At 36.2% G+C, this 19807-nt stretch overlaps 1 protein-coding gene and 1 pseudogene across 1 annotated transcript; both read right to left on the reverse strand.

Annotated features, from left to right (window-relative positions):
• Positions 1–1609: 1609 nt before the first annotated feature.
• LOC114718767 (protein CHUP1, chloroplastic-like) lies at positions 1610–9417 on the reverse strand (annotated as a pseudogene).
• Positions 9418–12077: 2660 nt separating this feature from the next.
• LOC114718766 (ABC transporter B family member 11-like) lies at positions 12078–17975 on the reverse strand. Its single transcript, XM_028904197.1, has 12 exons — positions 17670–17975; positions 17459–17513; positions 17188–17363; positions 16875–17096; positions 16550–16788; positions 15814–16339; positions 15400–15673; positions 14306–15192; positions 13829–14095; positions 13165–13428; positions 12746–13039; positions 12078–12490 (listed from the first exon to the last, which is right to left on the reverse strand). The coding sequence occupies exons 1-12, from the start codon at positions 17973–17975 to the stop codon at positions 12128–12130; spliced, it is 3873 nt and encodes a 1290-aa protein (XP_028760030.1). The 3' UTR covers positions 12078–12127.
• Between the last annotated feature and the right edge of the window lie 1832 nt (positions 17976–19807).

Consider the following 19807-nt stretch of genomic DNA (forward strand, 5'->3'; position numbering starts at 1 on the left):
AAAACGAGAACCATCACCACCCACATCCACCGACCCGCCGGACGCTAAACGCCGAGGAGAAGACAGGTTATCGATTCCGGCACCGTAGATGTTGGTGATTCGCTGGAGAACGGTGCCGGAGACCTCCATAGCCTTAGAATCAAAGTTGGAATGCGCCTTTTTCAGTTTTCTTCTCTAGCGAACCCCTCTGTTCTCACGTTTTTAAGGGAGGAATTCATCGGGATTCAAAGAATGCCACGGTGGACGGTTGAGATTTGTTTAATGGTGACGTGGCAGTCTCTCTACCTTCGCGCCTGGAGGCGGCTGACCGTTTTATGTTTCCCACGCTTTTTCTTCTTCCAAACACACGAACAAGATCAATATAGTCCGTTCGATGTAGCCTTAATATCGGACGGTGACAAATTTACCCACGTTACGACACTTAGGCTGCCGTTGCGTTGCTGTGCTTCTTGGACGTGTCATTCGCACATTATTATTGCCCCTTTCATCCCTTCATTAAAATTTTTTTTTGATGGTCGAAAATTCAAATATTATTTATAAGCTATAAATGATATTAATTGAAATATTACTTTTCCAGTTATTTTAGGATGAGTAGAACATCTGTATCATATCTTAAATAATATAATTTGTTAAAATTTATATTTATTTCAATTATATTTTATATTTATATTTTTACATTAGATTCATTGACGGTCCTAAATGTAGCAAAATCATGATGAATTTGTTTAGGATTGATAATGAAGACTTAAAAATAATATACATTTGGCCAAAAAAATTAAAAAAATATTTCAATGACTTACATAGTATATGTATGTGTGAGTATGATAAAACTCTCACCAGTAATGTTAGTTGATGCTTTCTTGTCTTCTTTCAATGATGTGTTGAGAGACTGAAATTGCATTTTAACTCAATAATATTTTCAAATAAAAAAGTAATGCATTATTTAGCTTAAAAAAATCATTTAATTTATTTAAGTTATATGAACTAATATTTATAATATATTTTTGGTTTCATGAGACATTTCAGGCGTTAATACAGAGTCAACCTAACTTACAGCTCATGGTGGCATGTTTGAGGGATTAGATGGAATTGAAAGCGAGAACACAGAGCTATAAATGGAGTGGACCTCAAATATTTTAACACCTTATAATTGAACACACCATTCATCATTATTGAGCTAGCAAACATCGTGCAAAGGAAATAAAGTTTCTCTTGATGGAAAAGAATCAAAATTTCAGAACAAATATGCTCCCAACCAAAGCATCATATTTGGCTATCAAAAGAAACCTACACAAGAAGCGTTAGTGAACCCAGGTAATAAGAGATTTTTAGTAGTAATTTATTGTTATACATATGTTCATCTGTTCACCAGGACTGTGGATTGATTGGTATCAAGGGCCCTGCAAAAATTCATCATGTCATGTAACTAAATATCGTTACAACTCCGGTCTTAAAAATAAGATCTAATTCTATATTTATGACCGGAGATAGTACTACACTTTTGGATGGTGCTTTTTAATATTATTTACCAAAGTATAGAATTAGCCTCTTTTGTTGCTCCCTTTGGCTGAATTAACTAAATGCAATGAAATTGAATCTGACAATCAGCTTTCATAAACATAATCTATATTCAATAAAAACATTTAGCAATCGTTTATAAAATCAAATAAACACAAAATATAAGGATGCATTAAACATGCAGGTCAATTATTATAGTAGAGCTCAGTAAACATTAAGAGATGTGCCTAAACACGGCACGGCTTTTCTTTACAGAAATAGATAGATATGAACTACATATGACTACGCCATTGACACTATTGACAGAAGATTAGCCATTTCACTTACTCAGCTACTTTATTATGGAACGCTCTCTCTTCAAAACCTCTTCATGTTCCTCCGTATTTCTTCAGAAAGGTTGATACTTGATACTGTGCTTGCAACCATTGGCCTCTGGACATCATAAGGAAAAGAATAATGAATGCTTAACAGCTATTTCTTCTAACCATTAGGTCCCCAAAATCAGTGGCTTCTCAGGATGATGGTATGCCGGCTAAAAGTTCTCGAGATCCTGCTAGGTGTCCCGGGACACGTTGCCTTATTTCTTCAAAGGCACACAATGTTTCTGAGTCCAAACCTCCAGCAAACTGCAGAAAACATACAGGAGAACTTGATGGTAAGAATTGAGTTACGGGTGTCCACAAGTTTCAATCAAAAATATTAATGCAGTGACATGTCTGGAGATTTTGCACCAAAAGAATTACCTGATGTGCCCTATATGCAAAATGCACACCCTGAAGCAGAAGAGATTCTTGACTAGATTCTCTGTCTGAGTTCCGAATGGATTCAAGCTCCATTGTCACTCTTTTCATGTACATCTTTACCAGAGTCATGGAATGCTTCTTTATCTGCAAAAACGTGGTATGGTGCCAATCAACTCAACTACATCAATACAACTGGACAGCATGAGTAAAGAAATAGGATTGTGATGACGGGACAGGAAAGGCATAAATCCTTTAACGTCATTTTTAGAGGCGGGCTTATTAAAAAGTTGATAACTATTGATGACAGAAACATAATTAACAACTATTGATAACGTAATTTTATATAAATGTAGCGTTAGTCACAAGCCAAAAAGCAAAGTTTCATTATGGTTCTCGTATGCAGAGTATAACACAAAACTATATACCTTTGACATAATTCCCGAGTCAAGCATCCAAGCTGTTGGAATTTTCAAGTCGTGATATGATCGCATGACAGAATTTCGCAGCTTGATTAGCTTCTGTATGCTCCGCTCAGACCTACCAAAAGGAGATGTGAACGAGGACAAAAATAGCATCATCATTCATAATTCTGGCACGTTTTGAACTAATATATAAATAAGTTGTCTTGATATATTTTTTTACTTGTCTAATAAGCTGGCCATCTTTTTTAAGGCAGCTCCACAAGGAATGTCAGGATCATCCTTGAACGAGGAAATCTCCTGTTCTAACAACTTAAGGTCACGATATTCAACTGCAGCTTCTCGCAAGGCATCAGCTTTCCTCTCTGGCCAGTTAAAATGCTTCAAGACCGCTTGCTCATCGGCCTGTAGAAGATAGAATTAGCAGCCAGTGATGACAACTTCTATCATACCAACTGAGCTCGAGGTCCACAACATCAATATAAAATCAATGTCTTTCTACAAGTCTTGTGACTATGTCTCATTTACTATTTCCATTCTTCAGGAAAATATTTTTCAGATTTGAGAAACTGGCCAAAACATCAATAGATTTCATCAAAACTTACCAATGATGAGAGTTGGCCATCAAGCCAATCTACAAACTTCAGGACATCTTCTATATCTGAGTATGCTGCATCTACCACCTTCTTTATAAGGTCATTAATGAATTCTCCTTTTGTTTCAATGTCTGTCCTTATCTAGATAAGATTGCCAGCCATTAGTGCAACATACTCTGAAGTTATTAGACAACAGGAGCATATCCAAAAGTTGATTTTCAACACAAAAATGCTTACTGCTAAGAGATGTGCTGAACGGTTTTGAATTTCTCCAACAATGCTACTGTGTGCACTTATAGCTACTGGTTTATGGAAGTTCCCTAATCCTCTTGGATTTTTCTTCACTTCTTGCTTCTTTAAAGCATTATACAAGTCAACAAGTACAGGGGCCTTTTGGGTGATAGATGCTTTTGCTGGAGGCCTGGATGGGATTGGAGGTGGTAGAGGTGGCGGAGGAGGCGGTGCAAGACATGGCCTAGGTGGAGGTTTTTCTTCCGACACTTGCAGCTTTAGGAATAACACATCCGGATGCTGGCACTGGAATCGGTGCTTTAACAAAAACTGATTCAACAGTATCAACCTTTTTAACCTTCGACCGCTCCAATTTGTCAGCGATGAGTCTTTGTATGTCTTTAAATTTGGTACTCTGGTGCTCTCCACTTGTCTCCTTCATCCAAGACGAAAATCAGAATAATCTCTCAATAAGCTGGTAATTAAACTAGGTATTATATAAAACTATAAAGCATATAATCAGTCTCATTTTCCTCTTAAACTCATGACGTCGAAGGCCCAATCGAACAGTGGTAAATGATCACGAAAAATGGGGCAAAACTTGGAAATATAAGGCATAATTGTAGTTAATAATTTATGGGCGGGAAAAAAGAAGAAGAGAGATTGAGACGAATCCTATAGTTGAAGCAAGGTATAACAGAACCACAAAAAATTTGACTATCACCTTTTCACGGGTGCTAGCCGCAACTAACTTTGCCTCAGCAGCAGCGAGATTTTCGGTCAGCTTCCTGTTCTGAGACTCCAATTCAACGTTCAAGCTCTTAACCTCATCCAATTCAGCCTTCAAGGCCACCACCTCAGACTCCAAATTCTTGATCAAGTTTTCGCTCAAATCAAGTTTCTCCAGCAATGCCTTCTTCCCAGTCGGGTCGTCTTCATTCTTTCTCAAACTAAAATCCCCCGCCCGTCGTCGGGGCCGAGCAAATTGCTCCACTGCAGGGCGATTCACAAAACGACCGTCCGTCACAACTTTGGCCTCTTCGGTTTCCTTAGCCTTTTGAGATCCCACAGCTACCTCACCAGATTTTGGCTTGTTGAGCAGAAGAGCCCTCTTAGCCTTGGAATTGTTCTTCATGTCTGGAGGTACTGACTTTGCTCTTGATGATGATGGTGATGGTGATGATGATGAAGGTGAAGATGATAACCCATTGACAGTCTCTGGTGATTTTGGAGAATCTTTGACCTTAGAAGGTGCTCTCAAACGAGAAGGCGTTAGGCTCTGCTGGGACGTGTCAATAGGCTTGCATACACTTCTAGCTGTTGAGTTTGTCGTCGGAAGTGGCTGCGGTGGTGTCGGCGGCGGCGTCACTTGCTTCATAACTCTTATTGTCAAAATGGGGTCTGCAAGTAGGACAAAAATGATCACAATTTGGCAGCAGAACAAGTTATAAAGCCGAAAACTTTTGCCTTTGTGAAAAAGGATGTTCTTTTCTGAAGGAAAAGACAGAGTATATATGCTGACGCCCGTGTGTGTGTGTGGAAAAGGGTGAGACTTTGAGGATGAGACAGTATCAATTATAATATAGGGTGGCCATTGACAGCCACCTTAATGACCCACAGGCATTCACGCAATAATTAGCTTTGATTCTTCTTCTTCTTCTTCTTCTTCTTCTTCTTCTTCTTCTTCTTCTTCTTCGCAATTCAATTACAACTCTCGAAAACCAATCCTTCGACCTAGGAGGGTCACATGCTCTGCTTTATCTTGGCCACCTCACGACCAAGCAAGTGAACCCAAGTTGACGAGCTAAGGACATATTTACCAACCCAGGTCCAGGTTGCGAACTAGATGCCAGATAAAAGTGGTGAGAAAGAAAAAGAAATTCCATTTGTTGCTTTGTCCTGTAATGCATGATCCTAGTCGTTGTCCTTGTCTCTGTCCGTCCCTTCGTACACTTAGAATACAAAATGCATTAGCATATGCCTGTCTACAACTAGGATTAGTTTTGTTAATAAAAACTGACACTTATAGCTAAGGTGTTTAAAAAAAGCAAGCGTTCTCAGAAGAAAAATAAAATAAAATTTGGGACTTCCCAGTTAGTTGGTTTGGATTTTGTATATTTTAGTACATATTACTGGCCAAAGTACCCACTAAACTTTTCATCTTTGGATCACAGTGCTTGTGATTTTGTTCTTTGAAATATTGTGCTGAATTATTTTTTTAAAGAAAAATTAGGTCTGTACGACTTTGTTCAAATTTCGGTGGAAAATTGTCCTCGTGTGCCTAAACGTTGGCTTAAAAATAAAGTGTTTATGACTTAAAATTAAAGAGACCCGCAAGCTAAAAGCTTTGAAGACTAATTATAAAATATACTGATGATTTCGTTGCCGAATAAAGTGCTCGTGGGTCCCAAATATTAGACCCTGTTTTCTATCAGGCGTTCTAAACATTAAAAAAGAAAAGAAAAATAATCACTAGATATTGTCCAATTCATTTTGAGAAAAAAATCTTCCATAGATCGAGACAAACATGTAATTGTTCATGTAAATTTAAATATATTTTGCATAAGAGAATATATTTAAATCAACCGGTATTAATAAAAAAGCGAGAAACAAGTATGAAGAAATCTAAGGATTAATTTTCACCAAAAAAAAAATCTGGGTATTAATTTCACGAATCCAATAAGGTGTTAAAAGCTTCATAAGAATTCAATTATAGAGCTGTGTCTTGTAAGGTGAACTTGTTAGTTGAGGGTCATGTTTCAAAGATAGATTCGGTTGGTGAGTTTTGTGAAGTGGGTTTCCATCAAAATAAAGTTTGCTTAAATTCAAGTGCTTCTTTAATTACACTTTTTGTCTAGCAATGTATATGGCTTTAACTCCAAGTCTTAACTGATCCATTCATTGCTGATAACACCAGTTTTCTTTTTGCTGCTCAAGTGGCACAATCATCAATAAAAGCATTCTCAATTTTCAGGCAGAGGAATCTTAAATACGCACGCAACTCTAATTCCATATGTTCACAAACCATAAATATAGATGTTGAAGTTTGCAAACTAACGATAGAACATATAAATCATTGCATCAAATTGCTAACTTTCCTAAAGTGAATGTGTGGAAAAAGAATGCCTTAATTCTGATTAGATGGAACAAATGGACGAGTGAGAGAGAATATAGGCCCTTTGGTTGGCCTTGTCATGTGGTTTAATGTCAAAATCAGACTTTATAGGGGTTGGCTAGGGTGGCATTCATATCCTTATCTCCCAAAATAACTCCAACTTCTATGAAATATGGACCACACCTTCAACCAGATCACTCTTCCATAAGCCTCCAAACAAATCAAATACATACAACCAAAGCAAGAGATAAGATGTTCTCTGATTTTATGGTGAGTTTAGACACTTGGTGTCCTAGGAGGAGTTTGGCTCATATATTGCACAGAGTTCGATATTTAGGGCTGTTTGGATAGAACCAAACCATAGTTTTAGAAGTGCTTTTACGGATTACGAAGTAAATATGTGGAGGAAGTTACCTCGTTTTGCGGAAAAGTGCTTTTGAAACCACGGTTTTGAGAATGCCAAACACCCCCTTATATATCAGAACCAGCAGTTAGTTGGGTAAAGTGGAAAGGGTTCAATTACTTTTAAATAATGTCCAAATTTTGAACCTTATAAATGGGGAAAAAATTGTATTAAGAGGACTTCCTCTTAAATATGGTCAAATAATAGTAGAAAAATTATATAAAATTAGATCGCTTTAATTATGCAATATTATTACATATATAATATATTCCAAAAATATTTTGATGGGTCCATGAAGATTGGGAATGCAAACAAATATCCAAAGCATAGGCCACGCAAATCGAAGACCTAGGATCAAGCAATTTTAGGCAGTACATTCACGAAAAGATGTCTCAGCTATCAAGATTCCCCATCTCGCTAATGAAATGTATTATTATTACTATTACTACTACATATATATATATATTGAAAAGGCAAATATGGATTACCCTAATAGCAATATTCCTCATTAAAAGACACAAAAAGCTAGTGAGTCACTAAGTCATTGCTTAAGGCCCTTAAAAGCTACAAAGATTCCTTTCTTGATCTCTACAAAATGGCTCAAAATCAGGAAAAGTTATAAACTTACTATGAGTTAATCAGATCCAAAAGCATGTCTCTGATCTTTCTTTCGTTAACTTTTGTATAACAACATCAAGACTATTTTAAAATATCGTGGTGATTAAATACAGTTGGAAGATAAGAAAATTATCTGTGATAAATTTAGTTTGGAACCTCACAAATTGAAGATACATGCAAGCTTAAGAAATTAGTTAAATAACGAACTAATCAGTGAGAAGAACTATCAATATAAATTTATAAGCTTATGATGATTTATCAACAAATTTTGAAAATCATGAAGTCAAATTTTTTAAGAAATTATGAACATCTTAAAAGCAAAAGAAGCAAAACCACTGTCACGTGAGTTATTAGCTCAAGTTTGATCGTTCTAATTAACAACCGCAAATGAAATGACTCTTCAATCATGCCATTGTGTCTAGCAATGTGAAAGGAAAACGTTTCCCTCCAAAACCAAGGAAGCAACCACTAGGTGGGGCATGTAAGGGAAAAGGATAAGAATCTCTGTCTAAGAATCTTAAAAGACATACCTGCATCTGATGTGAAGAGGCGCGTTAAGAAAAAGATGATGGTTAAACAAAGGGAAGAGAAGCATATGACCTGACTGGAAGAGTTATTCACCTTCTAAAATTTGCAGCAAATAGAGTTCACTCATGCAATACTGTTGGCCAAGAGCTTCATGTGATTGCCAATAGCCAAGGGCCGTCTTTTATATGTGTGTAAATATACATATGATATGATTAAACTCTTTGGAGTTGGTGAAAAGGGGAAACCCGTGAAACCTGAATAAGCTACTTATTCTATAGACTTTAGCAATGTGTGAGTGCGCAAGAAAGTGAGAGAGAAAAGGAGAACCATTTTCTGCTGCTTCTGCAGCATCTGCTCAATTTTAGAGCCACCGCACTCCTCTCATAGTTCAAAGCAATATTTTCCAGCCACGTCTTCCATTAGGCCTAATACAAACAAAAGCCTTTCCTGAATCACATGTTTGCCCCACTCGACCACAGGACCACTCTGACCTCATTTCTTAATTTGACTTCCCTCACAGGCAGTATGGTCTTTCCAAAAAAGAAAGAAAAAATTAACGACTCATGTTTATAATGGATAGATAGATTCCGTTAACTATATAAAAATACGAAGATATGGCTGCCAATTTTCAAGGGAAAATATTCCTTAAATAATCATACTTTCTATTCATAGTTATTTTGATTTACTTTAATTTTGTAGACGAGGAAGATGCATGAATTTTTCTAGTTTTTATGCAAAACTAGCTGGGCTCCGTTTGTTTTTTATGGTAAATTTCAGAGGCACATGAAGATTCATCTGCAGACAAATTTAAGGACAGAATGTCTGTTAATTCATCAGCTTCCCAACTATCCGAGTTTTGGTTATAAAGAGCATTTAAGCCTACGGCTTTCACAACTCAGCTCATCAAAAATCAACCAAGAAACCACTTGGCAACAGCCTGCAAGTTTAACTTGCGCTTAAACTTCAGAAACCAGAGAGACTGAATATTGATATACCTGCAAAGAAGCTTCCTTTATCTTTCATATACATATTGCAGTCTTCTAGTCTTAATAGCTCCTCTTTCATGTGGTTAACCTGACTGAAGTATGAAAAATGAGATCACAGATATATATGATGAATGACTAAACACAGAAATTGACAAAAAGGGAGAAAGAAAACCTTGAGAATTGTTGGTGAGGGTTCTTGAATTTATAATGGGGTTTCTCTGGAGCAATTGATCAAACACTTGTAAGGTGATAAAGGGAACGGGTGAGAGGAGGGGATGGTGTAGTGGGTGATTTCCTTTGAAGGAATGCTTGCAAATAAATAAGAATGAAGAAAGAAAGAGTCCCAATCTGCTCTTCCTTTGTTGGGTGTGACTTGCATATCACATGAAAGTGCCATTTCTTACAGCGGTTGTTATATGATACAAACCAAAGAATGATTCACCATTTTGAAATCGTTTCTCTTTGAAATTGCATCCTTGAGCTTGTGTTGTTTCTCTTGTTTCAATGGGTAGGTTTGTTTTCAAATCCTTAAAACAATATGTCTACATTTTTCCCAATTTCCAAGTACATCTCTCCTTGTTTAATTCGAACCCTTGGTTATTGTGCAGTTGTGAGAATATAATGAGAAAAATAAAAGATTAATGTGAAAGAAGAAATAATTGTTATATACAATTTCATTTTCTGTGTGATTGTAGAGAAATATTTACATTCTGCCGTTTTCATTGTAACAATTTAGTGACAATTCAAGAGCCACAAAACTTTACCAAAATTAATATTTTGATTGCCCAACGAATTTTATCCCCTTATGGTTGGTACGTCGGTCTATGAACTGTGTCCAAAAATGGGAGACATCAAGGTTACCATTTAATTTTTAAGTTTTAACCAACTTGTTCTGTATCATCTTTAATTCTTTATCCCCTTTGGTTCGATTTTTTTCCATGTCTTTCCAAACAATTGATGGGTTAGCTTTATGGATAACATGAATGAATTTGGACGCAATGAAGTTGAATGCAGAGTATTAACATCCCACATTTTTCTTTATACTCCCCTTATTGCTAAATATAGGAGTTGAGTCAAGAAATTAATTGTTATTCATTAAAAAAAAAAGTATATTGGTTTTCCTCAAATACCCAATTAATCATTTATATTGAAATTACGCTCATCAACAGAAACTCTTTTAATATGTACATGTAAGTATACACAATTAATAGGGATAGTTTAAAGATAAAAATATAAATTTAAGAGAAAAATGGATTGAAATTTTGCATTTAGTATCAAACTAAGCACTCTAATTAGCTCTTACATTTAAAATAAAGAAAATAATTGCAAAACAAAACTAGGTTACAAGTGGTGTGTTCACACGAAATCTAAAGTGAATCACACTATTTATATTTTTATCAACAATAAAAGAAAATCTCTTATGGGTCATGTATGATATGTAATTAAAAACATTGGTAGTTTGGTCCTTTGCATTCAATTTTACCAATTTTAGAGACTCTGAATCTCAAAGGATACATGCTACTATTGAGTTATAGTTATTTGTCAAAGACCTTTAACATGTATTTGTGTAAATTAGGTGGGGCCCCATATATTTTACTGAATTAAAAAACTAAGTCATCCTGTTTATAGTTTAATTATGTTATATGGTTTTATAGTCCCTTAAGAATTGAAGTAGGACCTAAAACCTCTAATTAAATCCTTGATTATGGCCAGAGTGTGATTGATTGCATGAGATCTGAGTTCACGTGTGTTTGTAGTTTGAGTAAGAAATTGCATGCCTGCAGCTTAAGGTAAGGGATGTTAGTATCAAGTAAAACTAACGAAGATGACGCCACAAAGTGTAAAATATAATTTGTTTCTTAATAACAACAACACAGAAATCTTATGTTAAGATCCTAAAACACAAATCCAAACATAGTGGTTGTGATTTTTGAGGTAGTAGGTTCTGCGCGTTCTGGTGGTGGGGTCCCAGATCTGAATCACAAACTTCGCCACGTTTTAAACTCCACTCTTTTAAAGACTTGGCAACAAATTCAATCTTTCTTTTTTCTTTTTCTGCGTCCAAGATTATTTTTTTCTTCATTGATTGGATCCTTAAAAGTAATATAAATCTGATAGAAAAGTTAGTGATTCTCAGTGGAGTCAGTTTGGTGTTAATAATAAGTGATTGGATGGTCCTGTTCTTAAAAGTGATGGCAATGCGTGTCTCCATCATTGGGCAAACCAACAATAATCGCAAATCACATTATGATATCATCAAGCACATATCAGACCCTTTTCAATTGAGTAAATTAACAGATAATAATCATAATCGTTGTTATTACCATTATTTGAAAACATTCAAAAGATTCTCCATATATCAGTTGGCTTGGTCCATACTTTTTTTGGTGTATGGAGTATTTTGCAATTCTCTTTTTGTTCTCTAAATTGTAAGGAAGGAATAAATACTGTAGTTGAGAGGACATTTCAGAATCTATACCCACACTTTTGTGTTTTTTTCCCCCTTTTTTTTTTTTGGGTAACACAGGCAACCTTAATTTTATATCTGTAAATATGAACATAAATCTTTCTTAGTAGGATTAATATAATCTGTGATCCTTTAAGTTTGTCTTCATTTTGGTTTGGGTCTCTTAAATTTCAAACTATAAATTTTGGTCCCTCAAGAGGCAAAATGGTCCAAGTTTTTATTAAATTACAGGGATCAATGTTTTAAAGGAAATAAAACTTAAAGGACCAAAACTTATGATTTGAAACTTGAGGGACCAAAATCAAAATAAGAGCAAATATGATGAATCAAAAATTATATTAACCCTTCTTAGTATTAACACAATTTTGCTGATATTTTTAACTCCAACTGTTCACCAATCTAGTCTTGCATTAACCTTTTTCATGTTAACACTGCGTAGTTATTTACTGTGAAATCTTAATCTTGCAAGGTCCTTGATTTGCTGAGTTGTAACTTGCAGGAATTCAGTTGAGTTCTTTTATGGAAGAACCTGTGTGCAATGCCACTAAGGAAGCATAGGCACCACCTTTGTTGAGCAAATTCTCATGCTTTCCCTTCTCTTCTATGACTCCATTTTTAATTACTGCAATCAAATCTGCACTTTTAACTGTGGATAATCTATGAGCCACTACTACTGTGGTTCTTTCCACCATAATTTGATCCAACGCGTCCTGTACCACTTTCTCAGATTCTGCATCTAAGGCACTGGTAGCTTCATCCAGAAGCAATATTTTCGGATTCTTTACTATGGCTCGTGCAATAGCCACGCGCTGCTTTTGTCCCCCAGATAACTGAACTCCTCGCTCTCCTACTATTGTGTCATACCCCTGCATGTATCAACATCATCAATATCAATATATACTATAAAAATTATAACAAGAAGTACTATTTATAATAAGTTATTAATATCTTGACTTGCTCATCAGATTACGTGTAATTCAGAGAGTCCACCTAGTTGTTTTTCCAAAATCAAATATTTTCATGTATGATGTATAACTAGGATTTAATATCAAAGTGCTGGAAGCTAAATTTACTGAGTGGTCATGAAAAAGAAAATGAGCTGATATGGAATTGTAAGTTACCTGCTGCAAACTAGAAATGAACTTGTGAGCATTTGCCAGTTCTGCTGCAGCAATAATTTCAGCCTCTGTTGCATCCCCTCCCTTTCCATATGCGATATTGGCTCTAATTGTATCATTAAATAACATAGGCTCTTGACTCACCAAACCCATTTGCTGTCTTAACCATTTTACTTGTAGCTTTTGGATTTCTATTCCATCCAGTGTAATGTGACCTGAATCAGGATCATAAAATCTCTGCAACAACGAGATCACAGTTGATTTCCCACTTCCACTTTCTCCAACTATAGCAACTGTCTGTATTTTCACCAACAGTTTGATCAAAAGTTAGTTTCTTCCAATTGGAATAACAGTATAATTGGCAAATGTTAGTTTGTGCATGTTCACCAAAATCAAACTGGTGCATTATGTGCACTGTGTACCTTTCCTGAACGAATGCTCAAGGAAAGATCTCTGAATACTTGAAAATCAGATCTGGTTGGATATTTGAAACTGATATGGCGAAACTCAATTTCTCCCATTAACCGTTCCAATGTCATCCCGGAGTCATCACTGGGATCTATTTTTGATTTCCCATCAAGAATAGTAAATATAGAACCAACGGAACTCTTAGCTTTACTTGAATCAGGAGCCAAGGAGCTAAATTGGGAGATTCCTAATGCTGCTACAGTGAGAGCAAAGAAGACCTACAAACAGGAAACAGAACCATCAGAAAGGGCTACAATACGGCTACTTTGAACCTTTCTATTACAGTATATTTTTTATCAAAATGACTGGTAACTGATACTATTATATGTATGGCTTCCCTTTGAAGCTTCTCACATGATTGTTTTTTAAGAAATCACTTTATCTAGTATGCAAGGAGATTGGACAGTGATAATGCATTAATAGGCTTTACATTTTTCTGTTCCTATATGTTTTGAACCTTTCCGCAGTATCTAGTTTGAGGATATCTCATCCTTCTGCTGGCTGTAAACTCATTTTTTATCCTCTCCCAAAAGAATGATACTAAAATGTCAATAATTAAATGAAAAGCCATGAAATGTGTATGCCAAGTTAAACAAGTTAGAAGACTAGAGGACCCACACGAAAAACATCTGAGAATGATGATTTGCCGTCTTGTACAAGTCGAGCTCCAGCGTAGAAACTGCATGCATAGACAGAAAACAGCAAGAAGAATGATAAACCAAATCCAGCTCCACTTATTATCCCTCTCCTTATGCCTGTTTTAATTGGCCCTTCACATCTTTTATGGTATAATTCCATCACCTTCTCCTCAGCACAGAAAGAAGCAACTGTTCTAATACTCCCTACTGCATCATTCGCCACTTGACTTGCTTCCTCATACAATTTCTGTTAAAAAGTATAATGAATATCATTCCAGAAAATCAAATACAAAAGGTTATGATAACGTTTGACACATAAATTAACTACTCAAGTATAATGATGATACAAATTAGTGATTACTGAAGTTATCAAGTCACAAGTCAAAGTAGGAAGTTCACTTTACAAACTTACAAACATCACAAAATCCCCCCAGGTCGAAAATTTAAAGGAACAAACCTTAGCATCTGCGCTGAATCCTTCTATGAACTTGAACTGTGCGTATCCATTGAGTACTAATATGGGTAGCATAACAAGAATTATAAGAGCAAGCTGCCAGCATGCCTCCAAAGCAATGACCAAGCCAATAATTGCAGTAGCAATATTTTGAACCAGCAAAAGAAGTGCATCTCCAACCAAAGCTCGGACAGAAGCTGCATCAGTAGATAGCCTGGCTCCAAGGACTCCACTTGAATGCTCAGCTTCATCAAACCAACTTACTTCCATGTGGATTATTTTCTCAAAACACATTAACCGGATCCTTCTTATCAACTTACCACCAGCGACAGCAAATAAGTAGAACTTCGCTGGAATTACTAAGAAGGATGCCACACCAAGGGCAACAAATATCAACGCCCAAAACTTTGAATCTTTACTGAGTTTATCTGCAGGTTCATAGAAAGTGTTTATCATTTTGGAGAGCAGTAACCCGAAAGCTGGGAATATTGCTGCATTTGCCACAGCAACTAGAGTCCCTATAAACAAGACTGGAATCTCAGGTTTGTTTAGATAAGCCAGGCGGTAAAGTGGCACTTCTGGAGGAGTTGGTGAATCTTTTGAACTAGGAGCTTCAGGTTCCGCACCTGCTGTTTCAAAGAGTCCATTTGTTGGAGGCACACCATATGGCACTGAGAATGAATGACGACTGCTTCTCCCTAGTCCAGATGACTCTCGACTTATAGATTTTAAGGAAGAAAGTCGTTGGCTTGATTGCCTTTCAGAATTCAATATGCTTTCTGGCTTATATGTGTCATTTGCATTCATATTCTCTGACTCCTTTGTTTCCTGCAATCTAACGAGTTGGCTATAGGCTCCATCAGGGTTCTTTGTGAGCTCAGCATGTGAACCTGATCAGTTAAAAGAAATAATATTGCATTTAGCTTTAAGGGACCTTCTATCATTTGTGATTATGTTAGAAATAATTTTGCAACAATGAAAGGAGAATTGGAGGGGAGTTTGGAGAGAAATAAATCAGAATCGCTATGAAGGAAGTAGAACAATATGACACTAGATTGCTAGCTGAAAATTTATTTATTGTAAGAGAGACTGTTTACCTTTGTCTACTATTTTTCCTTGCTGAATAACGGCAATAATATCAGCATTCCTTACAGTGCTCAAGCGATGAGCTACAATAACAGTGGTTCTACTTTTCATTATTCTGTCCAGTGCCTCCTGTACGATTCTCTCAGATTCAGCATCAAGGGCGCTTGTTGCTTCATCAAGAAGAAGAATTCTTGGGTCTTTCAATATTGCTCTTGCTATGGCTACCCTCTGCTTTTGACCTCCAGACAGCTGAGTTCCGTGTTCGCCAACCATTGTGTCTAACCCCTATATCCACAAATATTTGTGATCAATATTGTATTTAGTCTTGAAAGATTTTCAGAAACTTTGTCAAAAAAGCAAGCAGGAATGTCTATTGGGCAATGGAAATGAAGTTTCAAAGAATAAATAAAAGTTTCTGATTTCACCTGAGGAAGTTTATCTATGAACTTTGCAGCATAAGCAAGCTCTGCCGCAGCTCTGATTTCTGCATCTGTCGCGCCATCCTTACCATAGGCAATATTCTCTTTAATGCTACAAGTAAACAAAACTGGTTCCTGGCTGACGAGGCCTATTTTCTGTCTAGTCCATTTTAGCTGCAATTCTTTGATATTGATACCATCAATAAGAACTTCACCAGCTTGTGGATCATAAAATCTTTCTATCAGACTAATAACTGTTGATTTTCCACTCCCACTTTGTCCAACCAAAGCTGTTGTAGCGCCACTTGGTATTGAGAGAGAAAATCTATTGAATATGAGTTCATCTGGCCTCGCAGGATAACTAAAGCAAACTTCCCTCAGTTCTATATCCCCACGTATGTCATCTAGCTGCTTGCCAGTAATGTCATAAGCATCAATGTCTGACTTCCTTTTAATTGTTTCAAACATCTTAGAGGCTGCAGCTTGTCCTGCAGCAAAAGCACTCAAGCTTGGAGATGCCTGCCCCAGAGACCTGGCAATATAATCAGACAAGAACAACAAAAATATCTATATGTTCTCATTCAATGTTGTCAAGAACCATGTTATCTTTCACCTCAAAAGGTTAGGCTTTTAAGTGAAGGTTCCTGAATACATGTATTTTAATCTTTTAGCAATTGTGTATTTCATCTTGTGAAGCAGCAAACAGAAAGTGGAGGAGGGATTAAGGAGAAATGCAACTTACAAGGAGCCTGTCAAAACTGCAAAAATTACGGTGATAACCTTCCCTCCTGTATATCCTTTCTCCAGTACCATTTTCCCACCATACCATACTGCCAAACCATAAGTGAAGAAAAAAAGAAGAAAAGTTGAACCAAAACCCATACCAGAAGCCAGTCCCTCTTGCACACTAGTCCTGTACGCTTTAATCAAGGACTGATCATATTTAGCTATAGCTTGCTTCTCCCCTGTGAATGATGCAACCTGCATATTGGAGGAAAGGATATCATTTTTATGTTATAGTTACAGAAATGAAAATCAGAAGAGGATCTTTCTGCAAATACACATACTGTTCTTATAGAACCAATTGCCTGGTCTGCTATAGTTGCAGCAGCAGAATAAGCTTTTTGTCCACGGGATGTGGCTTTGGCAAGAACAATGCTCATCATAGCACCAGAAAAGACAATAGGAGGAATAGAGGATAGCATGACAATAGTTAGAAGCCATCCCTCAATGAATGCTATGATAAAACCTCCAAAAAAAGCTGCCACACACTGTATGAATTGTCCTACCTGGGAAGAATTTTTATCTTTAACACTATTTTGTAATGGTTAGAAGGAAAAATGAGGATGATTTGATACTTTTATGTTAATTCATAAATACCTTCTCTCCCATGGCATCTTGAATAAGAACAGTATCACCTGACATCCTTCCAACAACCTCACCAGTGTTAGTTTCCTTATCAAAGAAACTGATGTCCTGCCTCAAAATTGTCTTCAGGTATAAACCTCTAATTCTTGCAGCCTGTCTTTCTCCAGTGACCATCCAGCAAGTCACCTCTAGCATACAGCAAACAATTGTGTTCGTAGGTGTTAAAAAAAAGGAGTTAATAGTTAATATGCTAAGCATTATAAACAGAATCTGATGTACTTACGAAGAAATGACACAAGAAAGGCACCAACTGCCAAGTATACGAACTTCAGAGACACCTAAGCACAAGAGTCATCATTATGAGATGAAAGTAGTTAAAGCTTCTGAGTCTAAAAGTTCATTTCAAATATACAGATCCCATCAATGTAACTAACTCTTTTGGCTATGTCACGAAGATTAATAATGAATGAAAAGGGTTACTCAAGAAGTTGTACCTTGGAAACTTCATGGACAACTTCTTTGGTGTCTGCGGATCTTCCAAAAGCATCAATTATATCTCCAATAAAAACAGTCATTAAGGGCATGGATATTCCATTTACAACAGCACCAACTGTCCCCACAAGCATCAACAGATAATCCAAAGAATCTGCAAATGAGAAGAGCTTGTAAAAGGTTACAGTGTTGGTGGTTTCATCTTTTTCCTTAATCTTCTTTGAATCCTGATGCTTGTCTGAGACTCCCTGAGCTTCTTCAGGACTTCCACCTACAGGATTATTTGCTGAACCTGTCTCTCTTGTCATTTTCCCACAGAAAGCCTTCAGTGGCTTCAAAAGCCTCCACTTACGCTAATAAACTGAAAGCAGCTGCAGGAAAAAGAATTGTTGGTTAAAGTCAGCAACAAACATTGTAGGAAAAACTTGATTATGGAATTTTCAGTTTATTTTGGGATTCACATTAGACTTGCGAAGATGATGAAGGTTCCGAAGTTCAGTCTTGCTGTAAAACAGTGTAGAAAAATTTGAAAACTTCTCTGTATAGCCATCTAACCTTTAGGGTGAAAGTGACATGAGGGCAGTTGTAACCAGATAAAAAGAAAAAGAGCAACAGTTCAGATCATACTTTCAAATTCAACTGAATTGTCAAAAAACATCCATAACCAAAAGTTGAAATGAACCTTTTACAAACTTGAGGAAGATGAAGCAACTTGCAGATCTACAGAGAAACAAAATAAAGAACCCACCTAGGCTTACATGACTTGAGGTAAAGAACATGACAGGATTAGATGCTTAAGAAAGAATAATATATCATTACTTAGATGCTCAATAAACTGAGTTAGTAAACTTCATTACGTTTATGCCCAGACTAAAACCCAATATATAATTGCTGCTTACTATGCTTGGCTTCTAGATGCCCACTTTTTGGTGGAAATTCTGTCCGTTGTTTCATGAATCTGAACATAAATTTAATCTATGTTTTCGTACTCTCTGTCACAGGATATGTTATTCTCTTTACATGAAATTCTTTTGAATGAATCTGGGATCTGCATGATGTTTTCTGATCGTTAATCTTTAGTAGTTCTTTTTCCCCTCTAGCATAACCAGTTAATAAAGAGAAGAGACAAAACTTCCCTGTCACGTCCTCATAAAGCATTTAGATTTTAAAATCCTTCTGATCTGTGTGAACTAATATGATATTTTCTTTGAGCAATTTAATATATTTTTCAACGGGTACAATGGCATCTTCAAAGAGGATAGACACTGGAAATTCTACAAGTGTAACTACAGAACCATACGCAACAAGACAAAAGAGCATTTTATTATTAGTTTGTTGGCATATGAAGTAGTTATGCGCAATCAATGACCAAAGCAAACTCATGGATATTCCCATATTGAAGCCAATTATTCCTAACAGATAATCTATATAATTTTTTTGAAAATACTAGGGTCATTGTTGTTCTTGAGCTTTATAGATGATTGGAGAGATGAAGTCCCTCAGATTGACCTGTTGTTCTTGAACCTATGTTGATAAGAAAATAGTCTCAATTACTCTCTCGTCGTGTTATCGTGATGGAAGGAGATTTTAAAGATCCTTGTTTGGTTTTGTTAAAGCGAAGGAGTTTTTTATGATCATTTATCTGGTTTAGGAGGAGGGAAGAGAAAAAGTTAATAATTAATAATTACTCCTCCGGTCCTAATTATAAGACCCAATTGACTTATTTGAGGAAATTAAGGAAGTAAGTTAAGTTGGTTATTTATAATAAATAAGTGTTGTCATTCCTAAAATATCCTTGCTAATTAAGTATATTGGCTAAAACTATCATTATTAGAAGGATTATCTTGGGAAAAAATGCATAAATATAAGAGACAAAATGGATTGGGTCTTATAATTAGGACCAAATAAAAAGTCAAATTGGGTCTTATAATAAGGACCGGAGGAGTATTAATTTATCACTATAACTTGTATATTAGTTTTTACTTTTGGGTTGAAGTGCAATTCTATAGTTTTTACTTTTGGGTTAAAGTGCAATTCTACAAACACAATCGCTGTCTAGGTAATATTTGGCTCAATGTTCCCCCCATGCTTTCAAAAACATGGCAATGTGTCACAGATCCTACAGTTTGAAAACGCTGAC

Source organism: Neltuma alba, unplaced genomic scaffold, assembly GCF_004799145.2.
Source record: "Neltuma alba isolate B1F8T4 unplaced genomic scaffold, ASM479914v2 tig00011867_pilon, whole genome shotgun sequence".
NCBI lineage: Eukaryota > Viridiplantae > Streptophyta > Magnoliopsida > Fabales > Fabaceae > Neltuma > Neltuma alba.